This window comes from Diprion similis, chromosome 2, assembly GCF_021155765.1.
Source record: "Diprion similis isolate iyDipSimi1 chromosome 2, iyDipSimi1.1, whole genome shotgun sequence".
In the NCBI taxonomy this organism is placed as follows: Eukaryota; Metazoa; Arthropoda; class Insecta; order Hymenoptera; family Diprionidae; genus Diprion; species Diprion similis.
Window position 1 is genome coordinate 10,360,646 of NC_060106.1, and position 20,716 is coordinate 10,381,361.

Consider the following 20,716-nt stretch of genomic DNA (forward strand, 5'->3'; position numbering starts at 1 on the left):
GGCCAAGTCGTAACTGATATTCCATGCAGAGAGATGATCGGGTATAAAACCACCAATCAACAGGAAGAAGGATCACCTGACTCGACGGTGGGATCGGTGATCCAGGCTCCGAACTCTGCGTATTCTAGGCTCAACACGCTAGGAGACAGCTTCGCTACGACCTTGCTCGTTACGCTTAGAGATTTGTTTTAGCTAATATTCCTTCCCTTGTTCCTTATCGGTTATCGCTGTCGATACTTTTCTTATCGTTTGTTCTATCGCTATCGTTTATCTAACATTCTGTATCGGTTTACACGTCCGTTATTTTCTTTTTTTCTTCGAAATTATATTATCTTCCTTCCGTCTTGCCATTCCGTTTGCTATTAATAAGTTTTATTTTAAATTAAAAAAAAAAATTTAGTGCTCGTGCGCTCGACGTCACCAGCCAAGGTAAGGCTTCTGCCTTTCTATCGTAATGTTACGAAGTTGCTCGTATCTTTTACTTTCTCGTATTATAATTTTATTCTATACATCCGACTTTAAACTGTTTAATAGTACCGTACTTTTCCATCGCTTATTACTAATTTTTTTAGTGCTTATTACCTGTTATATTTTTCATGTTTCTTGTAATATCGTATTTTTTTTTGCTAATTTACGCCCTGCGTATCGTTATCAGGTGTATTTAGTGTATTTCTTTATCTTGCAAACCCTTTTTCAAATCTCTCACTTTCATACTTTTATATTCTCTTGTTAATTATGAATCCGAATTCCTTTGTTAGTTTTACTTCGTTTTTCGCTGTTGCGCATGTATGTACATTATCAATTCGATTATCTAGCGATAATACTCTCGTAAATTAGCCTTCTCGATTTACTGTAAATAATATTCTCTCGCTCAAGTTACCGATCTCTGTAAACTATTAATAGACGTCAATCTTCCTTTTATAGTTATCATCTATCGTAAATTCTGATTTATTCTCTTGTCACTACCGTTCCGAGCTATCGTCAATTTTGTCAACTATCGTTTTTCAATAATGTTTCATCCTCACTTTAACTTAACAAACTAATAATTCTCGCAGCGTCGTTTTTCGAAAACTTGGGTAAAATCATGTCGCCCAGTGACGTGTAGTTTGCATTGTAACGCTTATTCCGACCTACGCCCACTACTTCTCTCTGTTACCGTCTAACTTTAGTCCATCGAAAATCTTAGCAACTATTCTTGTCGATTAATTATTTATTGCTGTCTCTTATAACCAACTTGACTGATTTAACGTTTGTGAATTTAATTGACATTATACGACTGATCGACCTTTGAATCCCTGTGACTGAGGTTATTTCTTTATTTCTTTATCATCGTTAATCGCCTTGGATACCGCCACTGTATCGGTTCGTGTGAGTACCTCAGCCTAGCCAGCCACCCAACGGGTTCTCTAATTATTATTATCATATTCTTTTTTTCTCTTTGTCTAAAAATTAACGCTGAAGCGTCTAGCGCACAGCGAATATCTTTTATTGTTGTTTATTAGAGTTCAGAATAATTAGAGAATCGCGCCAAAGTATAAACGGTAAATACTCAGCTGAGGGTAACAGAAAATTAGCGTTACAATGCATACAAGAATATGAGCCGTTCGCTCAAAGAATGGCCCAAGTCGACTTAGGTCATTTTTCGGATTCGCTTGTTAGTACATGCACCTTACCCCAATTACATACAATTTCGATCTCTTTACGAGTGGTTTAAACTACGCGCCTAGCCTAGCCTATTACGACGGAGTCTGCCACTCGCGCGCCTCTAGTCAAAATCGTCAGTGAGAACGTTGGTGAGAATCAAGCAGTGTAACGTTGATTATCGATAGTATATTAAGTAACGCTTTACTGCTACTGTAATTATACCTATAATGACGCAATACATTCCATTTCAGACTTATTCAATTTTAAATTAATTTTATGCTTTTTTATATCATTAAGAGACATCATATATTACATATTATGTAAGAATTTATCATTAAGAGATTTTTTTTTAAATGTTTTTATATACTGTTATACACGAACCGACCAAATTTGCGTTGGGCTATTCTTTGAGCGAACGGCTCATATATTAGCTGAATGTCAAATTGTCTGGTAAGTATGAGTTTTCAATTACCCAACTTGGAACGAGCTCGTGTAATTAGAGAGGCTTCACTAGTTGGTATTTCAGGTCCTGTAATCTACAACGGTAGTTCATATCACAGTGTGACGATTCGGCTGTGATATCGTCTCGCTTTTGATATATGCTATAGAGGGCTCTCCGATACCGAGTCGTTATTCATGAATACTGAGGAGTGTACGAGGAGTAGGATAACGTCGCCGCTATAGCCGAGGTGGCTCCAATTTCTAAACTAGAGTTCCTTTTCGTTCGGTTGATCGTGGACTGCATCAGAGGACGGCTTCGCCATGACGGACAGTAAGGTCAGTTCGTTACATATCCGTGGTGTTACGTGTTACAATAACGTTACATAAATATATATACATACCCAAGTCGTCGGATGAGATTATGTGCATTGATGTGTCGCGAAGAATATTTATAAACTGATATTGTGTTGTGTTATTATGTCTGGAAATGTAACTACTTTTTCCTCGTTTTTCAATGAAACTGTTTTATCTCTTATCTCTGCAACGTATGAAGCTGAAATTAGCAGTCAGAGTTAGCAGGCAAGTGTGTTAAAGTCTTTGGAAATAGAATGATATGAAGTTCGGTTTTATCATCTGATTAATTCCATGAAAGTATTTGACAAAATTTTCATTTTCGGACTTCACTACCTTATTCAAATGAACATTGGAACGTTTGACTGGTAATTCCCACTGCTACTTTCAGTCTCGTGTGCAACGTCATCATTGCGCACCGGTATTTTATAGCACTACACAAAATTATACTTTGTCAAGAGTGAACTTTGCACACAGTTCTAATCTTTGTATGTAGAATCCGTTCTATAGTATTCCAGGGATGGCAAATTTCAATCAATAATTATTCGTATTTGCGTGTAACTTTATGATCGGTATTGTCTTTCGGGTCTCGGATTTTATTTTTCTTGGAAGAAATCAGTTATACGGAAAAACCGGTGAAAGCGGGAATTTATTGATGATATAGTTGTCGAAATTTAACGAGATTGAAATTTATTATTAATGGAAAAATAACGAGTAATTTAGAAAGAATTGATGATTTTAGAATTTTAGAATGACCTTCAATTGATGAGTTGGAAAAATATCCGTGTATGTAGTCTTGCTCGGAAAAGAGCTGGAACTCACAGCCAATAAAGCTAAATTGGACAGTGCAAGTCGGGATACTCAGAGAGAGCCGAAGATCGTTGAAAGGCAGGTCATTGCACCTTTTAAGATGTAATATTACGTAGGCACTAATTTCAAACAGTGAAATAATGGTTAACCTAATACTTATTCCAAAGATTTGAAACATAATTCACTCTTGTCATCTTTTATAATTCTGATGGTCTGCTGATTCTTCTTACCGATAAATTATAGTAGAAATTTGAAAAGAAGTTTGAAAAGAAACCGGAATTTTTTTTTGCTGCTTTTCATATACAGTCTGATTGTGAAAATGAAAAAACGCGCTTGTAGCTAGCTTAAAATTAGATTTATAATTTCTATATTTTACATGAACTAATTGCGTCAAAAATATCGTACCAAGTTCTGAATTTCAGACAACATTTTATATCTTCACATATTCACAAGCTGGGGCGTATAATGACGTAACTCCAATGTGGTATACCTATACAATATTTCAGCTAGAGTTGTAACTTACTTGATGTACAAACTTGTAGCTTGTTGCATAGTGCACATGTAGCATAGACACATATGTTCCACGTATAATGTTATGTGAGAAAGTGATTGAGCAATCTGCATCCATTCATGTTGCATCAGATGGGTAAGAAATTTCTGTTGGATATCGCAATCGAAATTTACAGAAAGTGAAACAGAGATATAGGCTAATGGCACCAGTTATTCCAAGTATTTTGACAAACAAATTTTGTGTTTCTCCGAACATGATTTTGACTAACGTAAATCTTCGTCGTATCGTATCGTTCATATCGCAATCACGATGGATTGCACGTCTAACATTCGTCTGGTAGTTGATTAATGAAAATCCCGAGGTTTGTCATATTATACCAACGTAGATTCAGTTATTCTAGAAGATTGATGAGTCGGCGTTATCATAATTTAATTATCAATGAATCAGTAACTGCTGGGATCATGTTTATTCGTGGTTTTATAAACCCGTTTTTGTACTTTTGCAGTGGAAACAACGCGGGAAACAAGCGTGCTATCTGCTTACCCATGCTTCCATTCTGGGAGTATACGTTTTCACGATATATTATGCGCTGGTGCATCTTCATATACCTGAGAGAACTTCAGCTTCACAATTCGAACCTGGCCAATTCAAGTATCTCACCTTCTGGGACTTGGTGAGTTTCAATTCCGTATATTATAATAAAAAGTTGTTTTACTCTCGCAAAAGTCTTTTCAATACGGTTTGTCGAATGACTAACAGAATTGAGCATACAATATTTCAATGTCGGCTGTCGTCTCCAAGTGTAAATAAATGTGGTATCACGGAAAGCTTACTTTAGACTACAAATATAATTTTAACGATAAGAACAATTTGTCAAATATAACAATAACACACAGTTCTTACATTGGACTCACCATTTATTCTTGCGTAATAATTGTTTATTGAGGTCTATGTAATAGTAATCAGTTTTCAAATTCTTAACATTGGCTCTGCAAAAAGGGTTTTGACAAATTGAACAGTGCCTAGAGCTATTCATATCTCAGACTGTTTATTCTGCAACCGAAAATTCGGTTTATCATCCCAAAATTATCCGATATCGATAATAAAATGAGAAAAGCACGGAAGACGTTCTGATGATGTGCTGTCTTTTTCTGCTGTGAGCAGATTGTACATTATCAATGCTTGGGTTGTTCATCGAACCGTTATGTAACTTTATGGTATCGGTTAAGTAACGAGCAGTTGAATAAGAGAGATAGACTCCACCGGGGTCAAGTAAGATCATGAATTGTTTGATTACTCGTTATCTCCCCCGTTTTTTTCGCACTCTGCAAACCGAACGATTACATACACGTATACTATATATTTGAAAATGCAAATAACAATTGCACCTAAATATGTATAGCATTATATATCCTTGATTTGAAAAATAATTTATTTTTATGTTTGCTCTTGTTTTGAAATGAACACGCATATCCAGTGGATTGAAATTTTTAAATAGTTCCACACAACCTTGACTCCATGCGACCTGTTCCTATTTCATATACCAGGGTAATAATATTGCAAACATGACAAGCTATATTGCATTTGTTGAAAGTGCGAGTTGAAAATAAAATTCATACTTTTCTTCTCAATAAAAGCTATACTTGGTAATACGTAAACAAGAATCATGCAAAAACTTTAGTCGACCTTCAATCGCGTAACGTCCAATTATTCAACTTGATTTAATTCAATCCTATAAATGCATGGTGGATCATTCCTTATGACTACAAGGATCGTCACTCTGACCGACACTACGAAATCGCAACCCTTCAAATCTTGTGCGAATTACGAACAGTATTGATTGCACAGATTTTCTGTTATTAGTCGCACCAACTAACCCGTGTATATATTTTCTCATTCAGAAATCAACAACATTCCTTCCGAATAAAAGTAATAAAAAATTCTTAACAAAGTCTGAAACAACATAGATATATACTTTACTTACATCGGATCTCAATCTTTCGAAACGCGCAGTACTCCTTGTTCATCTATTTAGCGATGCAAATAAATGATTTTTGTTCGTGCGACAGTGTATCACGCGACAATTGGCTACATAATTCAAAACAATGTACGATCAGATTACGCAATTCATAATTGTTCTTGTATTGAGCGAATCGCATTCACAAGACCCTGAGCGTGAAATTTCGAGTCAATACACTCGATTACGTATGAATTGTCGATGTATTCTAATTCGACGATTCACCATAGTTACGCGAATCTAGGATTAGCAGTGCAAACCATATACCATACATGACTGAACAAATACAATAGAAATCAGAACAGACTGCCGCCAAAGCTTTGAATCAATAATTGCGGAAGAAACCGCGGCAAGACGCCAGTAGTCTGGTTAAAAATGTGTGTGTGTGGGGGGGGGGGGGGGGGGGGGGGTAGTGCACTATTTTCCCGACTTACACCACACAGGCAGCGATTTTCGTTTAATTATTTTTTCCGCCTCCAGGACGGATCACCGAAAAGATACGAAAATCAAGAGCTTATCGTTTAAAAAAACCCTCGAAACCGCAAAAATCCAAAGCCTCTTATTCCGTTGTAAGTCAGACCCTAAAAGTGGGGAAATGATGCTTTTCGCGTTCCCCGACGTTCAATTTACGACGTTCAAAGATACTCTCGGTATCTCACGTCTAATTCTAAGATGCCAGCAGGTGTTCGTTGATCTTGAACAGTCCTCAAATCAACAATGCGTCGTCAGGCTGCATCGAAGTGCGTCCGACGTAAAGATGATGTAAATACTCCGCATACACGTGTCGTCCCGAGTCCCGTTGAAGCGCGCGTGCGTTCGCCTCGCAGCGAGTTCAGTGTAGTTCGACTTGGCCTTTCTGTCATCCATCCAGTCTCTGTATGTGCTGTGCTGTGCATAGATTCAGTGCGAAGCTGGCCGCCGTGTCCCGTGCGCTTCACTTTCGTCACGGGTGCATATTTCGAGGTTATACAACACTGCGGACCCTGCATGCAGTCGGAAATCTAGCACACCTGGTGAATTAGTCAATTAGATTCTTACCAATCGAACCTCCGTACGTATTTCGATATATACTACAACTCACGACATTCCAAGTTCAAGGTATGCATGCATACGTATTACGTGTAATATCTTTCGCAGCGTTGCAGTTGGTCTCGGAAAACGATTCGAACCTTTTTGACTATTGATAGATTCGATCGTTGAATGGACGGCGCAGTTAGATTTTCTGCAGGTTGTAATTTTGGCATCGGTCATTTAACTTTCATTGTTAAAAAAGAATTCGGATCTGTGCAGGTCGTTTTAACGGCTCCTATAACGAGAGCTACGATCTTGAATTGTTTATTGTAATCAACCTCACTTTGCAGTCATATACATATCATCCATATGTATACCTATTATTACGGTTCAAACTTCAAGTCTGCTATAGTAAACGGTTTACGAGAAAATTACGAAGCCGGGATTCTAAGGTTCAAAAGAATTAATCTTGAGGAAAATTTTAATGGTCTAATAAACACGAGAATGAAGTTAGTAACGTTAATGTAACAATGCATGCTTTGGAGAATTCGTAATATCGCAGCTTTAGAATCGTCTGGAATTTCATAAACCACAATACACGAAACATACTCGTATTTTTAAAAGTCAACTCCTTGAAAATTGTTCAGATATTGCACAGTAACGATATTTCCCTGATGTTCGTTAAGTTAACGTTACGAACTTCGGCCTCGTTAATGAACGAGTACTTTTTAATTTGCTTCGTGATTTAATTAACGTTTATTTTAATATATCTGCACCTTCGGTTTTGATTGATTGGTGCATCAAATCGTATCAATATGACTTGTACAGATCGTTTCAACGGAGAAGTACGATTCATTCCAGATGAAGTTTGATCATGCTGAGTGTTTGATGAATATGGTAGATAGAGTGATCGCCGGTTCAACGCGGGTCAAAGTAGAGATTAAAAATACAACAGCCTCCTATTTTATATAGCTGTTTGGTTAACTCGCGCCTCTTCGTTCGTCGAAATTTTCTTATATACGCTGCAGTTATAATTTGTTGAAAGTTGGAACCTGCATGGATGCAAAACATTTTCGGCATCATCGTACAACGCTGCGAAGGTAATAGAAACTCTGATATTTACAGGCCGTTAGACGAATCTAAGATCACAAATATGGACTCTACAAAAGTGAAGAACAAAACGCGGGACACCCTGCTGACAGGAATGCACGCGATTGCCTTCGCGCAATTTGCATTCGCGGTCTATTACGATTACACCTATACAGCCATTCCTCGACATATCGCCAGGATGCACAGTGCCTTTGGCGGCAAATTCAAATTTCTCACGTTCTGGAACGCGGTTTGTATTTTGCATAGTTGAATTTTATAATATCCTTTGACATCGCACAGTCAATAAATTGACAAGAGATATTCAGTTTTCACTCATTTGTCGCTTCACTTCTTTTTTATTACGAGGAATGTTCAAAAACTTGACGTTATCAGAATATTTGTGTGTTACACGGGACAGTGAAAGATAGCATTCTTAGATAGGTACACTGTCTATCGCAGTTCTGTCTGAATGTTCTTTTTATGATGGTACTACACGTTTGAAATTCTTCCATCCGCGATGCGGATTACATATTTGAAAATTGTTATATTATCACATTTCGACCGGTTTGCATAAGAAACTGCATAATCTAATTCTACGAATTGGTCGCACTGAAATCTAGTAATAATAAGGTATAGACTCTACCCGAATTCAAGACTAGAATACTGCAAATATAAATAATTTCATTATTTATATTTTATGAATATAATGGTATATATAAATTTTGCCAGTTTTTGTGTAGGACAACTTTTTTGCAGTCACAGTACAGGTTTTCACTGCCTACTAGGAGTTGATCGAGATGAAATTTACCCGCGTTTCACACCTCGCTCCGCGGTTTATCGGGAATCTGTCAACAAAATTTTGGAAACTCCCAATTTATTCCGCACGAATAGCTGCGGGGTTATGAAGCCTCTGTACGGGTCAAGTACAAATTGGATAACGACTCAAAATCAATTACCCGTTGTTCACTGAGTTTCAGCTCTTCATAGCGTGCAGTTCTTGATTTATTATTATACAATAACTTTATTTAAACAATATTTTATTCGAACGGAATTTGCCTGCTGGAAATATATCCATGCTGCAACTTATCTCTTTGATATATTGTATATCCATTTAGGGGTGTGCTTAGGTCGATTTACGGAAAAATTTTGAAATCTTCATCCTGAATTGTTTGTTCAATGTACGAATTTATTTAAACTCTGTATGTTTGTCAAAAAACAGAAGGTTATTCACTTTTGAATACTGCTTAATTACCGTGAAACTTAGCAATGATTAGAAAAGTTATAAAGACAGAAATTCATAGGCTTGTATATCTGCGTTACACGCACTTTGATTTGTTCCTGTAATTGGTTAACGGAAATTTTACTGCATCGGAAACCGATTACTCGGTGTATTTCAGCATAACCTATTAGCAAGACATGGAGGGAATAAGTATCGAGATACTAAATACGATATCATACAATTAGAGCTTGTAATATTTAATTGTATTTTAACAGGGCCCTTGGTGATAACGGTTCTATTTTCGAAATCGGAATTGAGTGATGTATAATAATAAGAACCTACACGTATTTGGTCATACATTGGTTCCACCCTCAGGGTTTGTGAAATTGATTGTCTTTGACAGCTACAGGCAGTGAAATTAACTCTTTTTGTAATTGTGAAGAAATGACGCGAATTTCCTATTGCAATTTTAGTATGCAATAAAAGCATTTCAGTGTCGAATGCTTCTATTACATATTATGTGCAATTTTTTAACTTTTCCTGAGACTTCTACCTAACATCGATAGCTACTTTTACTTCGCCTAAATCGAATAGTCTGTTTCTTAGGAGGTGTCCCTTAATTACGCGAGCTGAAAATGAGGCGGGGGTGAGAATTATCACTAAAAAATGGCATGTAAACTTTTTAATTCAGAGAATAAACATTATGATAATAGATAACATTTTGCATCGCAAAATCAATCCCGGGAATAGACAATATTACGGTAAATATGAATCATATCAAATAAATTTAATTATTCAAAAGTTATGGGTTAAATCTCACGTGAGGGGGGGGGGGGAAGGGGGGAGGAGATTATATCTTACTAAGTCTTACCGAGAGAGAGGGGAGTCCAAGTTAAAAAAAATACCTTACGTTATTGATGGATACCCCCTCACAACCCCACTATTATCATTTTACGTGTACATCGTATTCAGGAAGTCGTACATATATAATATATGTATATATATGTATGTGGGTGTACACAACTTGGGCGGTGAACTGCGTTAGATTGTAAAACTGATTATAAGTAATTGAAAAATTGAAGAAGTCGCCTTTTCAAGCTGTATAGGGGTATACACATTTGTATATCATATTGATAAAGCATGCCTGCCTCTCCAGGCGCGTGCCAAACTTGATTCAGTAAACGTAATGCGGAAGTAATCTTTCCATCACAGACAGCGCGTCATTTTATTGAAGTTGGACAATACCGGCTTATTAAATTTTCATTCGATTGGTATCACGAGATAAATTGACGAAATGTCAATACTTATATTTTATACTATATGATCCTAATCCTAGATTTTTTTGGTAAATTTGAAAACACTTAATTATATATTGCTTTTTATAATTATTTTCTATAACATTAATTCTCTGCGACTATTGCAATTATTACGATTTATATATCATATCCCGCTAAATTGGTCTACTTATTTATCTAAGTTTACGGTATAGTACAAACCGCACTCTGGTAATCTAATCACGCGTTACTTGATCGCGACAGGAAATGCACTCGGGTTTCTATTCCAGGCAGAGGCGGTTGAGAACTACTTCCTAAATTACAACATTGAAATATGATAACCGACATCAGTTAAGACGTGTTTGATTTTGTACTTTAATTCCTGGCACTTATTATTTATAAAATACATTACTTTACTTGAAAACTCTAGATTTTCAGAGAGCAAATAAATCGATATAGTTTACCTTTGACAAACTTGTTTCTTTCTTTAATTTTCTCGAAGATATTAGATGAATCATCCGTTGTTATATAATTGATTAAATTTCGTTGATAGTGAACTCTAAGGCATACATTGTTCGATGGATATAAATCTTTATGTTTTTAGATGTCTCCGGAAGTAAGCTGGAAAAAAATTCAAAAGCGAATCAGACTCTTTAGTCGAATGCTATCTTTGAATTAAAAAACTATCAGTTATAACTCAAAATATTTGAATGTAACCTTCTCGGCGAAAAAGACATTTCAGCCAACTTTAGGCACTGCATTTCTGAAATCGATGTACGAAAAACTATTCTGGTAATATGTAATTTGAATATGTATTTCAAAATTTTTTTAGTACCCTGAAATATGCCACTCTAAAAATGTACGTCTCATTATTCCCTACGGGGCTGTTATGAATCTCATGGAAACCTACTGTATTATGTGTGCATACTATCATAATATCATAGGTGCGTAAGTAATACTGTACTGTATTACTGACAATTTAAAGGAAGTTGTGCTCCAAGTATACGTGCTATCACGGATTACTTTTATATCAGATTGCTGAAATATGTGCCGCCATTCGTTGAAACAATAATCAAGTTTTCGATTCACAGATCTTACAAGCTGTTTTCTTTTTCGTTTGCTTGCTAAACGATTTTGGTGGAAGCAATGAGTTATGTCCGGCAAAACGGCCAATTTTACGCCGTGTTAAAGACTTCTTTCATGCCAGTCTTGGATTCCCAGTTGCAATGGTGAGTATAATACTTTAAGTTTTCAACTCATTATTGAGGTTAAAAATTTTGATTAACGTAATTTCCTCCTTAAGAATTTTTCTTTCTTGCTCTGTGCCAAACAGTTAACGTTCCATCGGAGCCAGTCATGGTCATGAGTATATGGATAATGTTCTATGTACAACTGTCCTTGTGAGCTGTTTGATGAATCAGTATAGAGCAGCGGCTACTAGTATAAAATTAATAAATAATTTTCATGTGCTGAGATTATTTTTTGCAAATGTCTTGCCACAATACATGCAGTACCAAGGTGTACTTTTAGGCCTTTAATTCATTTCGTGTATCTATAACATGTATTTCTTCAGTTTGTCGGTGTGACTTTCTGGGCACTCATGGCCGTGGACCGTGAGCTAGTACTACCTGCTGCTATAGACGCTTATTTTCCTTGGTGGTTAAATCATCTGATGCACACTCTGATCATGGTCACTACTTTACTTGAAATGATTATCGCTCCCCGCCAGTACCCTAAACGATTATCTGGTCTTGGAGGCCTACTTCTATTTATGGCTGCGTACTTGGTGTGGTACGTCAGTGCAACATGTACACTTTTATGAATTGCGTTATTTAGAGCAAAAGAGTTTTGTGATGTTTTAGTCATAATTTTTTTCTGCAGGCTGCTCATTATTTATGCAGTGAGCGAAATCTGGGTGTATCCTGTCATGGAGGTTCTGTCATGGCCACTACGGATTGTTTTTTTCCTCGTACTTTTCCTGTTTACTGCGATTCTGTACATCTTGGGAGAGTACTTGGATCGGCTCATCTGGGGTAACATTCTATCTTGTCCCTGCAAATCTCATGTCAAGTAGCCTTCACAGGAAATTTCAGGAAACTATGCACACACTATATTCTTCAATGGTGATGATTACACATTTGTGCTCTGAATGCACTTCTATATGGTTGGGAACAAGCTCAAAGTTTTCTTATTTTTGTTTGCAAAAATCTTATCGATTAACATCTAATCTATGGGTTTTTGTGTTGGAAAATTGAAATTTAATTCTGCAATTTGATAAGTGCTTGTGCAGTAGTCCAAATGTACGTGAACAAACCCTTAAACCTCACTGAATTGCTCGCCAATTTATTCTCTACTTCTATTTTTTTCCACCAAAAGTTACCAATTTTTCGACACCGCAGTTTTTTAAAAAAATCGATTTTTGTACATGTTTTATTGGAAACGATGACTTACGATTACCATTAAATTTTGAAAAAATTACTTTCGCACAATTAGAAAAAAACAATTTTTTCCCCTCTACAACTTTTACCAAATGCACAGTCTTGGAGTTATGGAAGATGAGATCTAAAATACGTACCCCTAAACGGCAGGTGGAAAAAATCTAAAACAATTCGAACATGTATATTTGGTGAAGTAAAGGTAGGAAATAAATTGGTGATCAACCCGGTTGGAGTCAGAGTGAAACCTTGATCATGTTCATTCGGACTACCTCATGTTCCGCAGACTCACAAAACCATTAAATCAGTTCACTTTCAGTTATCAATATATTTTTCATGTTTTAAACATCTATTAATCTTTTACGTTTAATTTTAATTTTAGAACATCACATTTACATGAGTGAATTGAGTAACATTGAATAACCTTTTGAAGTGTACGGAAGGCATTGTAATTGATTATACACTTCCAGACTTTTCCTTGGGCTGCTTGATCTAAAATTGTCTTTTCATTGTATTCAGACAAATGTTGCAGTTACTATACTAACAATTATGACGGATAACATTTTTCCAACACTCTAACTTCTCTGTACTTAATAAACTTCACTAATGGCTATCTGATATTTTTCAGGACGGGCTAAGAAATCTGTAGGTAAGAGTGCCAAGAAGAAGAAATCAAAATGAAGTGTCAATCTGTTGGTATTACATAGTTCTGTGGCTGTTACCAATGCATAAATTTTGATATATTTTTGTTTAATCTTTGATCCATATCATTAAAAGATTTGTAATTGTCCTTCCCGCATTTTTCGTAACGGTGCATTTGTTATTACTGTAACATGTCATCACGTTTACGTCATGATGTAAAATTCATTATAAAACAATCGTTGATAATATAACTAAGCAATAATGATAAATATAGTTATTATATAGAACAGTTATTGCAGCAATCAGATCTGATCATGAGGCAATTTGTTACAATTTGTAAAAATAAATGAAGATTGTTAAATTGATGAATGAGCTATTTTATAGTACGTCGAGTTTTGTTTGATTGTGAGATCTAGTAAGAAATGTAGTACTTCGTTTACTTACTCAAAAAGGAACAAGAACGTTGTTGCCTTAAAGTATTTTAATGTTTACTGAAATGTGTTCATTATCAATGTTTACATTCATTTCTTGTGCAATAGTGCTTTATTAGTAGTAGGGCTTACCTATCTGTGGTTTTACTGTAAATTACTATCCATTGAAAGTGAAAGTATAAGTTTTCTTTAGCTTCAAGCAATATGATTTTAGGTGCACCATAATATTGCATTGCAACTACAATAGCAACTGTATTTATCCTAAATATTTCACACAGGCTCATTTTAGATAATACTATACTCGAGTAATTCATTGTTAGGAATTGTGTGAGACATTGAATAATACACAACATGGTGGGTGGTTTTTTGCACTTTATTATTGTAAACGGAAAAAATTGAACATGACATTATAATAGTAGCCATGCTAAGTATAATAAAACTTAATACTCAAAAATGCTGATAAACTGCTTGCCTGTATAACAATTGAAGTAAATCTATAATAAAATTAACCATCGAAAACAATATTGATCTGGGATACTTTTTCCCAACAAAGTATGATCAATATTGCTCCAACAAGTTGGAACGTTATGCACTCTGTCAGTCTTTATTTGAGAATAAAAAAATTTTAAATATGTAAAAAAAAAATTTGCCTCCATGTTTTGCCAACTTTTTACATACTCTAGTTAAATGTCAACAAGATTATATAAGTCTTCAAGTCTTTAACTACTGTAAATTCATACCTTACGTGAAAATAGAAAAATGTAAATTAAGGAATATCATGATACTATAAATTATGACAAAATAAAACAAGTGTTGAGTATGTACATCTACAATTAAATTATCTGATTTAAGATGAATAAATTGTGACAGTTAGTCGTGTAATATTAGTAATCACGCGTATTGAGTATCACAATTATTTGCTTTACAAAGTTGGTCAATTTCTGAAAGTATATTTCCCGACACTGAACAGAGTTAAATTATACATACAACTGATCTGGATTTATTTTTAATTCTAATATAAAACTATTACGTTAAAAGGATTTTGACTATTGTAGGTATATATCTCAACAGTACTCTGCTTTATCTGAAATATAGTTTACATTCGTAGTTTACTATTGTACAGGTACACTTGGGTACTTATGCCGACTCCATACTACCTGACACTAAATTCGCCTTAAAATACATTTCAAGTTTCAGGTATGACTACACGATTCTACCTGATGTCAGAAGATTTACGATTAGCTGTTTTGTTGAGTTGTGGAGAAATCTGTGTTCCTTTAGAGCTACAATTTCTACTGTTAATTATTTCATCAATACTTTGCTTTAATTCTTCCATCTCTAAAATATCGAGAGGGAGAGAAGTTTGTGTAGCCATCTCTCTGGCATTGGATTGAATGTTTGCATCATCATTTTGACGCTTCGTTGACTTAGTTTTTGAATCGTCAGACTGTATGAGTCGAGAGAGCTCTGGACAGAAAGATGTCAAACTCGATACCAAGTCACCTTTTCTATACATGTCTTTGAGCTCTACTTCTATGTCTTTTACTTTGAGTTCTTTGCTTCGCCTACCACTGTCATGAATATAGCTCTTTGTACTGTTGTTACTCGACTTACTTTTACTTCGCTCGGGAGGTTCTTCAACAGGTAACATTTTCGTATTTTCTTCAGCATGGCTATCTTCGCTCTCGCTTTCCTGTTCTTCTTTATCCACATTGCAGGCTTCCACGTCAATGTCTTTACATGGTTTAATACGCGAACCTTTCTCTTCACTGCTCAAGTTTTCGTCACTGTCACTGTGTCCTGGGAATAAAAACGGCAATAACATGCCTGCGTTTTTACCATCTAGCATTTTTGAATTTATAGCTTGTCCATCCAGGCCAGCACTGGCAGATCTTCTTTTCATGTTGGGCATTTGTAAGGGCAGATTGTTGGGATTCCCTCCAATAGTCAAAGCTGAAAGAATCTGGGCTCCCAGTTCGCTCTCCTGTGATGTTGTACTACCTCTTCGAAAAAGTGGTTTAACTTTTCCAGATCTCGTCTTGCTGAAATCACGTCTCCTGCGTTTTACTCGCCTGCCGCGAGAATTACCAGGCAAAGTAGTTGAGGCTACTTTTCTAGTTGTCTTAAGTTCTGCTATTTGTACAGAGATTTGGGAATCCAAAGAATTTCTCCGGGACTCTACAGACACACGGCGAACGCTAAAACTAATTTCCGAATCAACGGAATTTCGTCGGTTGCTCGATACAGATCCTGTTGTTACACCAACTAAAGCCCCCCTCCTTGTCACTAACTTTGGTAAAGCAGCTGCCCACGTTGAACTGAAGTCTTGAGAAGCCACTGAATTTAATTCAAAATTTAGACCAACTGGATCTTCATGTGTGTTGTGGAAGCTTATAGACAATCGTCCAGCATTTTTGAACGTATTTCTCTTTTCATAGGCTTTAGCAATTGCTTTGTGCTTTTTCGGTATAATTTGTTCTTCTGCCTCACAGTTGAAAGTTCTGTAATAATGAACAGATTCGAAGTAAGTAAAGTAATATTCTTGCATAATCAGTTGAGGAAAGTGCATACTGGTGAAGAATTTTCAATAACTATCATTCATCCGAAATGAATTTACTTCATCACCTTCAATATAAAAATTAATACTTGCACAGTATAAATTTATATATAGCTGTCATATCTTAGAGAGTTGGTTCTCACCGTCTAAGAAATCTTTTCCAGGTATCCACAGTTGATCCTGTCCAGACCCAAGAAGACATTAAAACACCAGCAAAGAATGGTGACAGTAAATGTAATTGAAGCTTGGCCGCGCTGGGTCTTGATGTCATTTTACATTCCGATACTCCTGCGTTATACTTCGTTGTAATAGTGCAGCTAAGCATAAAATGGTATTCAATTAAAAAATGATATATTTACGATTGTTTAGTATTTCGTAGCGATATTTAACATTATAACAATAATGGTCACAAAAAATTACTCTTTAAAAACAATTATTAAAAAAAATTCAGGATAATTTTGCATCTCCAAACCCTTACATCATATAATCTCGGAAGCTTTGTTTCCATTCCCACGAGTGTTGGAATTCATAGATGTGACAATAAAATGTTACTATTACTGCCACAAAGGTAAATATTGAGAATAATCCCAATCTAACAATTGTTTCTCGGATTTTGGAGCTTGCTCGCTTAGATATTACTTCCTGACTGCTTATCTTCAGATGAATTAACGTTATCAATCCTGAAAAATTGACAACTTTTGTGAAACTGATTTTTCGAATCAATTAGAAAATTAGTTTATCCAAGTTGTAGAATCATTATTTGACAGATATAAAAACCTTACAACATACTTACTCTTTGAGTATGAGTGGAAGAAAGCATAAAAATAGAATGGTATAATTAGATTATAGATTAGTACATTGTACTGAAAATAAAATCAGTTCAAAATAATATACCTCTTGATAAGAAATATCCTCCAACAAGTAGTACAATGCAAATAGGTCCCAATAAAAACCATGCTCTCACCGCGTGATTTGCATAGCCCACAAAACATATTCCAGTAACACTATTTCCATCTATTTCTCCCAGAGCCATAATGGTGACTGTCAACACAAGCGGAAGACACCAAGCAATGAGATGAAAATAAGCTCCTTTTTTATCAATTCTGTCCTGGATCTTTCCAAGAGCTTGAAAACTCATATGCCACGCGTATGTAAAAATAACAAACCAAACCATAGCTGCCATCAGAAAATAGTAAATGAGTACAAATACCACCACGCAGGACAAGTTTTCACCGCTGCAAAACAGATATTCCTTGTGTGATTAATTTGATTAATACTTTTGAATCACGTTTGCTTCGTTTACAAAATGAATTCAATATTGGTACATAAAAATAGGATTACATCTGCTTATAACACAAATAAAGGCACCAAAATGGTGTGAACACAATTTTTATTGCAGTAGACTTTAATTAATAAGTATTCTAGTCAGACACTCAGTTTGTAATTTGTAGAACCAAATCAATGATGTGATATGACATACACATGTACACTATCAATTTAAAGTGCTTGATTAGTTATTCAGTATAGCCTAGCAAGGAAACTGTTTCTGAAGGTAAGCAATACGTGATTCCCAAGGAGAAAAACTACATGTGTTTGTTACCAAATGATATTAGTGCAGTATATTCCCTAACACGTACTCACTCAGATATACAAATGTAAAGTAATATGAGTTTATTGTTCATATAAGGAATAAGTGGCTATGAATAAGCACAATTATTCGGATTGCTATAGTAGAATACTGATTCAGTAGGGCATTACTTATGCATCTAACGTGATTCTGGCATGCTTAAGGCCCATCGAAAAATCGGTAACAAACAATGCAATTAATTTTGTTCTTGACAGAAGCTCGTCCTAACTTAAATCTATATGTACCTTGGTTCACTCATTCTTAATGTGCCATCTTTGCGGCAAACAATAACATCTCTGCTACCAGGACCGAACTGTGCTAGCCACCCTACACAGGATACCATGAAGCAGCTATTGATGTAGAATATTACTAGAGCTGGGTATTTGTTAGCACTCCTCCAGTCAATCAAAAATGTGACCTAAGCGTAATGAACGACTTTTGATGAATTTTTAGTGATTTAAACTCGCAATTCATAAATAAAATTTAGTATGTGCTTATAGCTGAATGCAACTATTCAAGGAGCAAAGTTCATTATAGCAATCGACTAACTTACCACGGTAAACAAATTGAACAGAAGACAGGTTGCAGCGGCCCATGCGACAAAAGAATGGATTTGACGCTGTTCATCTGGTGTGAACAGTGGATCGCTGCACTGAGTGCCGCACCCTTCAATACCCTCGAAAATGGATAGTGAATTGTCTGTGTGTACAAGTGGCTTCAGGCATTTACCGGAAGTATTGAATTTCAAGTCTCTAACATCGTTTTTACACATTTTTGGGAAAAGTTCTGCATTTTCACATTTAATGAAACTTGGCCAGATTGTGTGATTAAGCAGTAAACGGCATGGGCCAGCGACCATTTTGCACTTCTCCTGCGAAGGCAAATCCACAATACCATTGATGCATTTTGGCATGAAGATTGAACACAAAAATGGTTGAACAACTGCCCAGCACTTTGGAATGTGCATAAGACCACGAAATTGGTTCAAACTATCCTGTAAATGTGAACATAAAATATATAGATCCAATTAGTCAATTTTAAATCAGTTAAAAGTACACAGTGAAATACATAGAGTAAAAGTTAATAAAATTTGGAGTAATTTGAGCCTCAAAATAAATGATCTTTTATTCAGTTTAAAAAAAATTATGTCATATACTAGAAGTAAATTAAATCCCAAGATTACCCTCAATACCAAAGCTATTCTTAGAACTAACAGAGCTGCTTTCCAAGTACTGCTCCTGAACAGAATTACAATGACCTGTTATACCTGGAACAGGTATCCGACAGGTCAGGTACTTACTGAGTTTGCAAGGTATTTAGTGTAAATTTTCCAAAATGCATGCTTTATTATGTTCTGTACAATATTAACCTGTATACTCCCTTCCAGGGCAAAATCAGGGACGAGGTCTAAAGTGGTAGTTGAATATGTCAATCTAGTGCCCATGCACAAAGTATTGTTGCTAATATCAATACACTTTGCCGACTTCCGACAATTTGCAAACTCTGCGCTTGAATATCCCAAAAAACTCTGGTCTTCGTGTCTGAGCCCTGACCTTCCGATCTCTATTCCGTTCCAGGTTTCATTATCACCATTGGCAACAGGCAAAAAGTTCCGGCTTAGGTCTGATTCAACTCCGTGGAGTACTGCCATTATCAAAAAGGCAAGCCGGAGCATCTAATTGCAGAGAATGCTACATTTATAGCTTTGTTTTTAATATATGTATACATATATTCTTTCCTAGAAAGCGAGTTCAAGTGAAATAGACTATAGGAAGACCGTCATCTTGCTTTGTTTGACGGATAATAAAAAACATCTGTAATAAAATTACCATCACAATCAGTAACCAACTTCTCAGGTCTATCTGGAAAAATCATGCAATCTCTTTGCTCCTAGCTGATCTTCGAACAATGAAGTTTCAATGGTATAAGTACTAATAATTTAAACGTGCAAGTTTGAGTACGATGTGAAGACAACCCAAATATATGTATACGAGTGAAGGATAAAGAATATTGGTATAATAAATAATATTTTTATGAAAAATTGGAGTTACTCCTACAGTGTCCACCACTTCATCATTAAATAACATTGATTATAAAGCTCCAAGATACAGTAAAAATTTTGAATTACTCAAAAATAACCGGAATGTGTAATTAATAATTACGTACCTTGATATCGAGTACTCCTTAATCAAGGAAAGTAATTATCAGCCAATCTTTCCACGACAACCTCCGACATTCGCCCGATTTGTCATCAGAGCGTCGCCGAGAAGCGTCTTTCCAGACAAAGCGATCCGCATGCAATCGTGCTCGCAACGCATTCTATAGCCAACGACGCCGGGCGGCGGGTAGTCGGGTATGCCGGACGCGCCGGACGAAGGACCACACGCACGCTGCTCCCTGCCCCCACGACCACCCCCCCGATCCAGGCAACGGGGGGCCACCCACGACGGCAAGTTCCTCCATTCAGTCGGTCATAAGCTAACCTGCTAACGGCTGCTAACGTCTACCTCGGGCCGATGCATTCTCACGGATTGTCGCAAAGATCGTGTCGCGACCTCGTGAGCGTCAGCGTCGGCGCGACAATCTTTTACCGACATCTGGCGGCAAGTTACGGAAACTTCATTACTTCACCCTGTAAAGTACCACGGAGCTAAGAC

The 20,716-nt window shown here is 36.2% G+C and overlaps 2 protein-coding genes and 1 long non-coding RNA gene across 11 annotated transcripts; 1 reads left to right on the forward strand and 2 right to left on the reverse strand.

The window, feature by feature from the left end:
* Window positions 1–191: 191 nt before the first annotated feature.
* LOC124416469 lies at window positions 192–13,485 on the reverse strand. The gene is made up of 3 exons (XR_006930772.1): window positions 13,348–13,485; window positions 12,502–12,510; window positions 192–201 (listed from the first exon to the last, which is right to left on the reverse strand). It is a non-coding gene; the product is annotated as an uncharacterized LOC124416469 (long non-coding RNA).
* On the forward strand, window positions 2,279–14,323 carry LOC124416449 (androgen-induced gene 1 protein-like). Of its 9 annotated transcripts, none has more exons than XM_046897547.1 (7): window positions 2,279–2,430; window positions 4,263–4,430; window positions 7,911–8,124; window positions 11,459–11,596; window positions 11,941–12,158; window positions 12,249–12,400; window positions 13,431–14,323. In XM_046897547.1, exons 2-7 carry the CDS (start codon window positions 4,303–4,305, stop codon window positions 13,481–13,483), a joined length of 903 nt encoding a protein of 300 aa, XP_046753503.1. In that variant the 5' UTR covers window positions 2,279–2,430; window positions 4,263–4,302; the 3' UTR covers window positions 13,484–14,323. The 9 variants fall into 9 exon arrangements, with proteins under 9 accessions (XP_046753503.1, XP_046753506.1, XP_046753504.1 ...); XM_046897548.1 differs by having other exon boundaries at window positions 2,282–2,421; XM_046897550.1 differs by lacking the exon at window positions 7,911–8,124.
* A 683-nt stretch (window positions 14,324–15,006) lies between these two features.
* Window positions 15,007–20,531, reverse strand: LOC124416428 (protein smoothened). Its single transcript, XM_046897501.1, has 8 exons — window positions 20,226–20,531; window positions 19,429–19,734; window positions 18,613–19,053; window positions 18,305–18,477; window positions 17,327–17,667; window positions 16,911–17,112; window positions 16,576–16,749; window positions 15,007–16,376 (listed from the first exon to the last, which is right to left on the reverse strand). Exons 2-8 carry the CDS (start codon window positions 19,732–19,734, stop codon window positions 15,089–15,091), a joined length of 2,925 nt encoding a protein of 974 aa, XP_046753457.1. The 5' UTR covers window positions 20,226–20,531; the 3' UTR covers window positions 15,007–15,088.
* Between the last annotated feature and the right edge of the window lie 185 nt (window positions 20,532–20,716).

Bases quoted from the DNA above. Each gene is read 5' to 3' on its own strand.
- LOC124416449 (XM_046897546.1), top strand. From the start codon at position 6,492: ATGCGTCGTCAGGCTGCATCGAAGTGCGTCCGACGTAAAGATGATGTA. The intron at 11,597-11,940 runs GTGAGTATAATA...GTATTTCTTCAG, and splicing joins TTGGATTCCCAGTTGCAATG to TTTGTCGGTGTGACTTTCTG. The intron at 12,159-12,248 runs GTACGTCAGTGC...TTTTTTCTGCAG, and splicing joins ATGGCTGCGTACTTGGTGTG to GCTGCTCATTATTTATGCAG.
- LOC124416428 (XM_046897501.1), bottom strand. From the start codon at position 19,734: ATGCTCCGGCTTGCCTTTTTGATAATGGCAGTACTCCACGGAGTTGAA. The intron at 18,478-18,612 runs GTAAGTTAGTCG...CATTACGCTTAG, and splicing joins TGTTCAATTTGTTTACCGTG to GTCACATTTTTGATTGACTG. The intron at 16,750-16,910 runs GTAAGGGTTTGG...TTTTATGCTTAG, and splicing joins AGCTTCCGAGATTATATGAT to CTGCACTATTACAACGAAGT.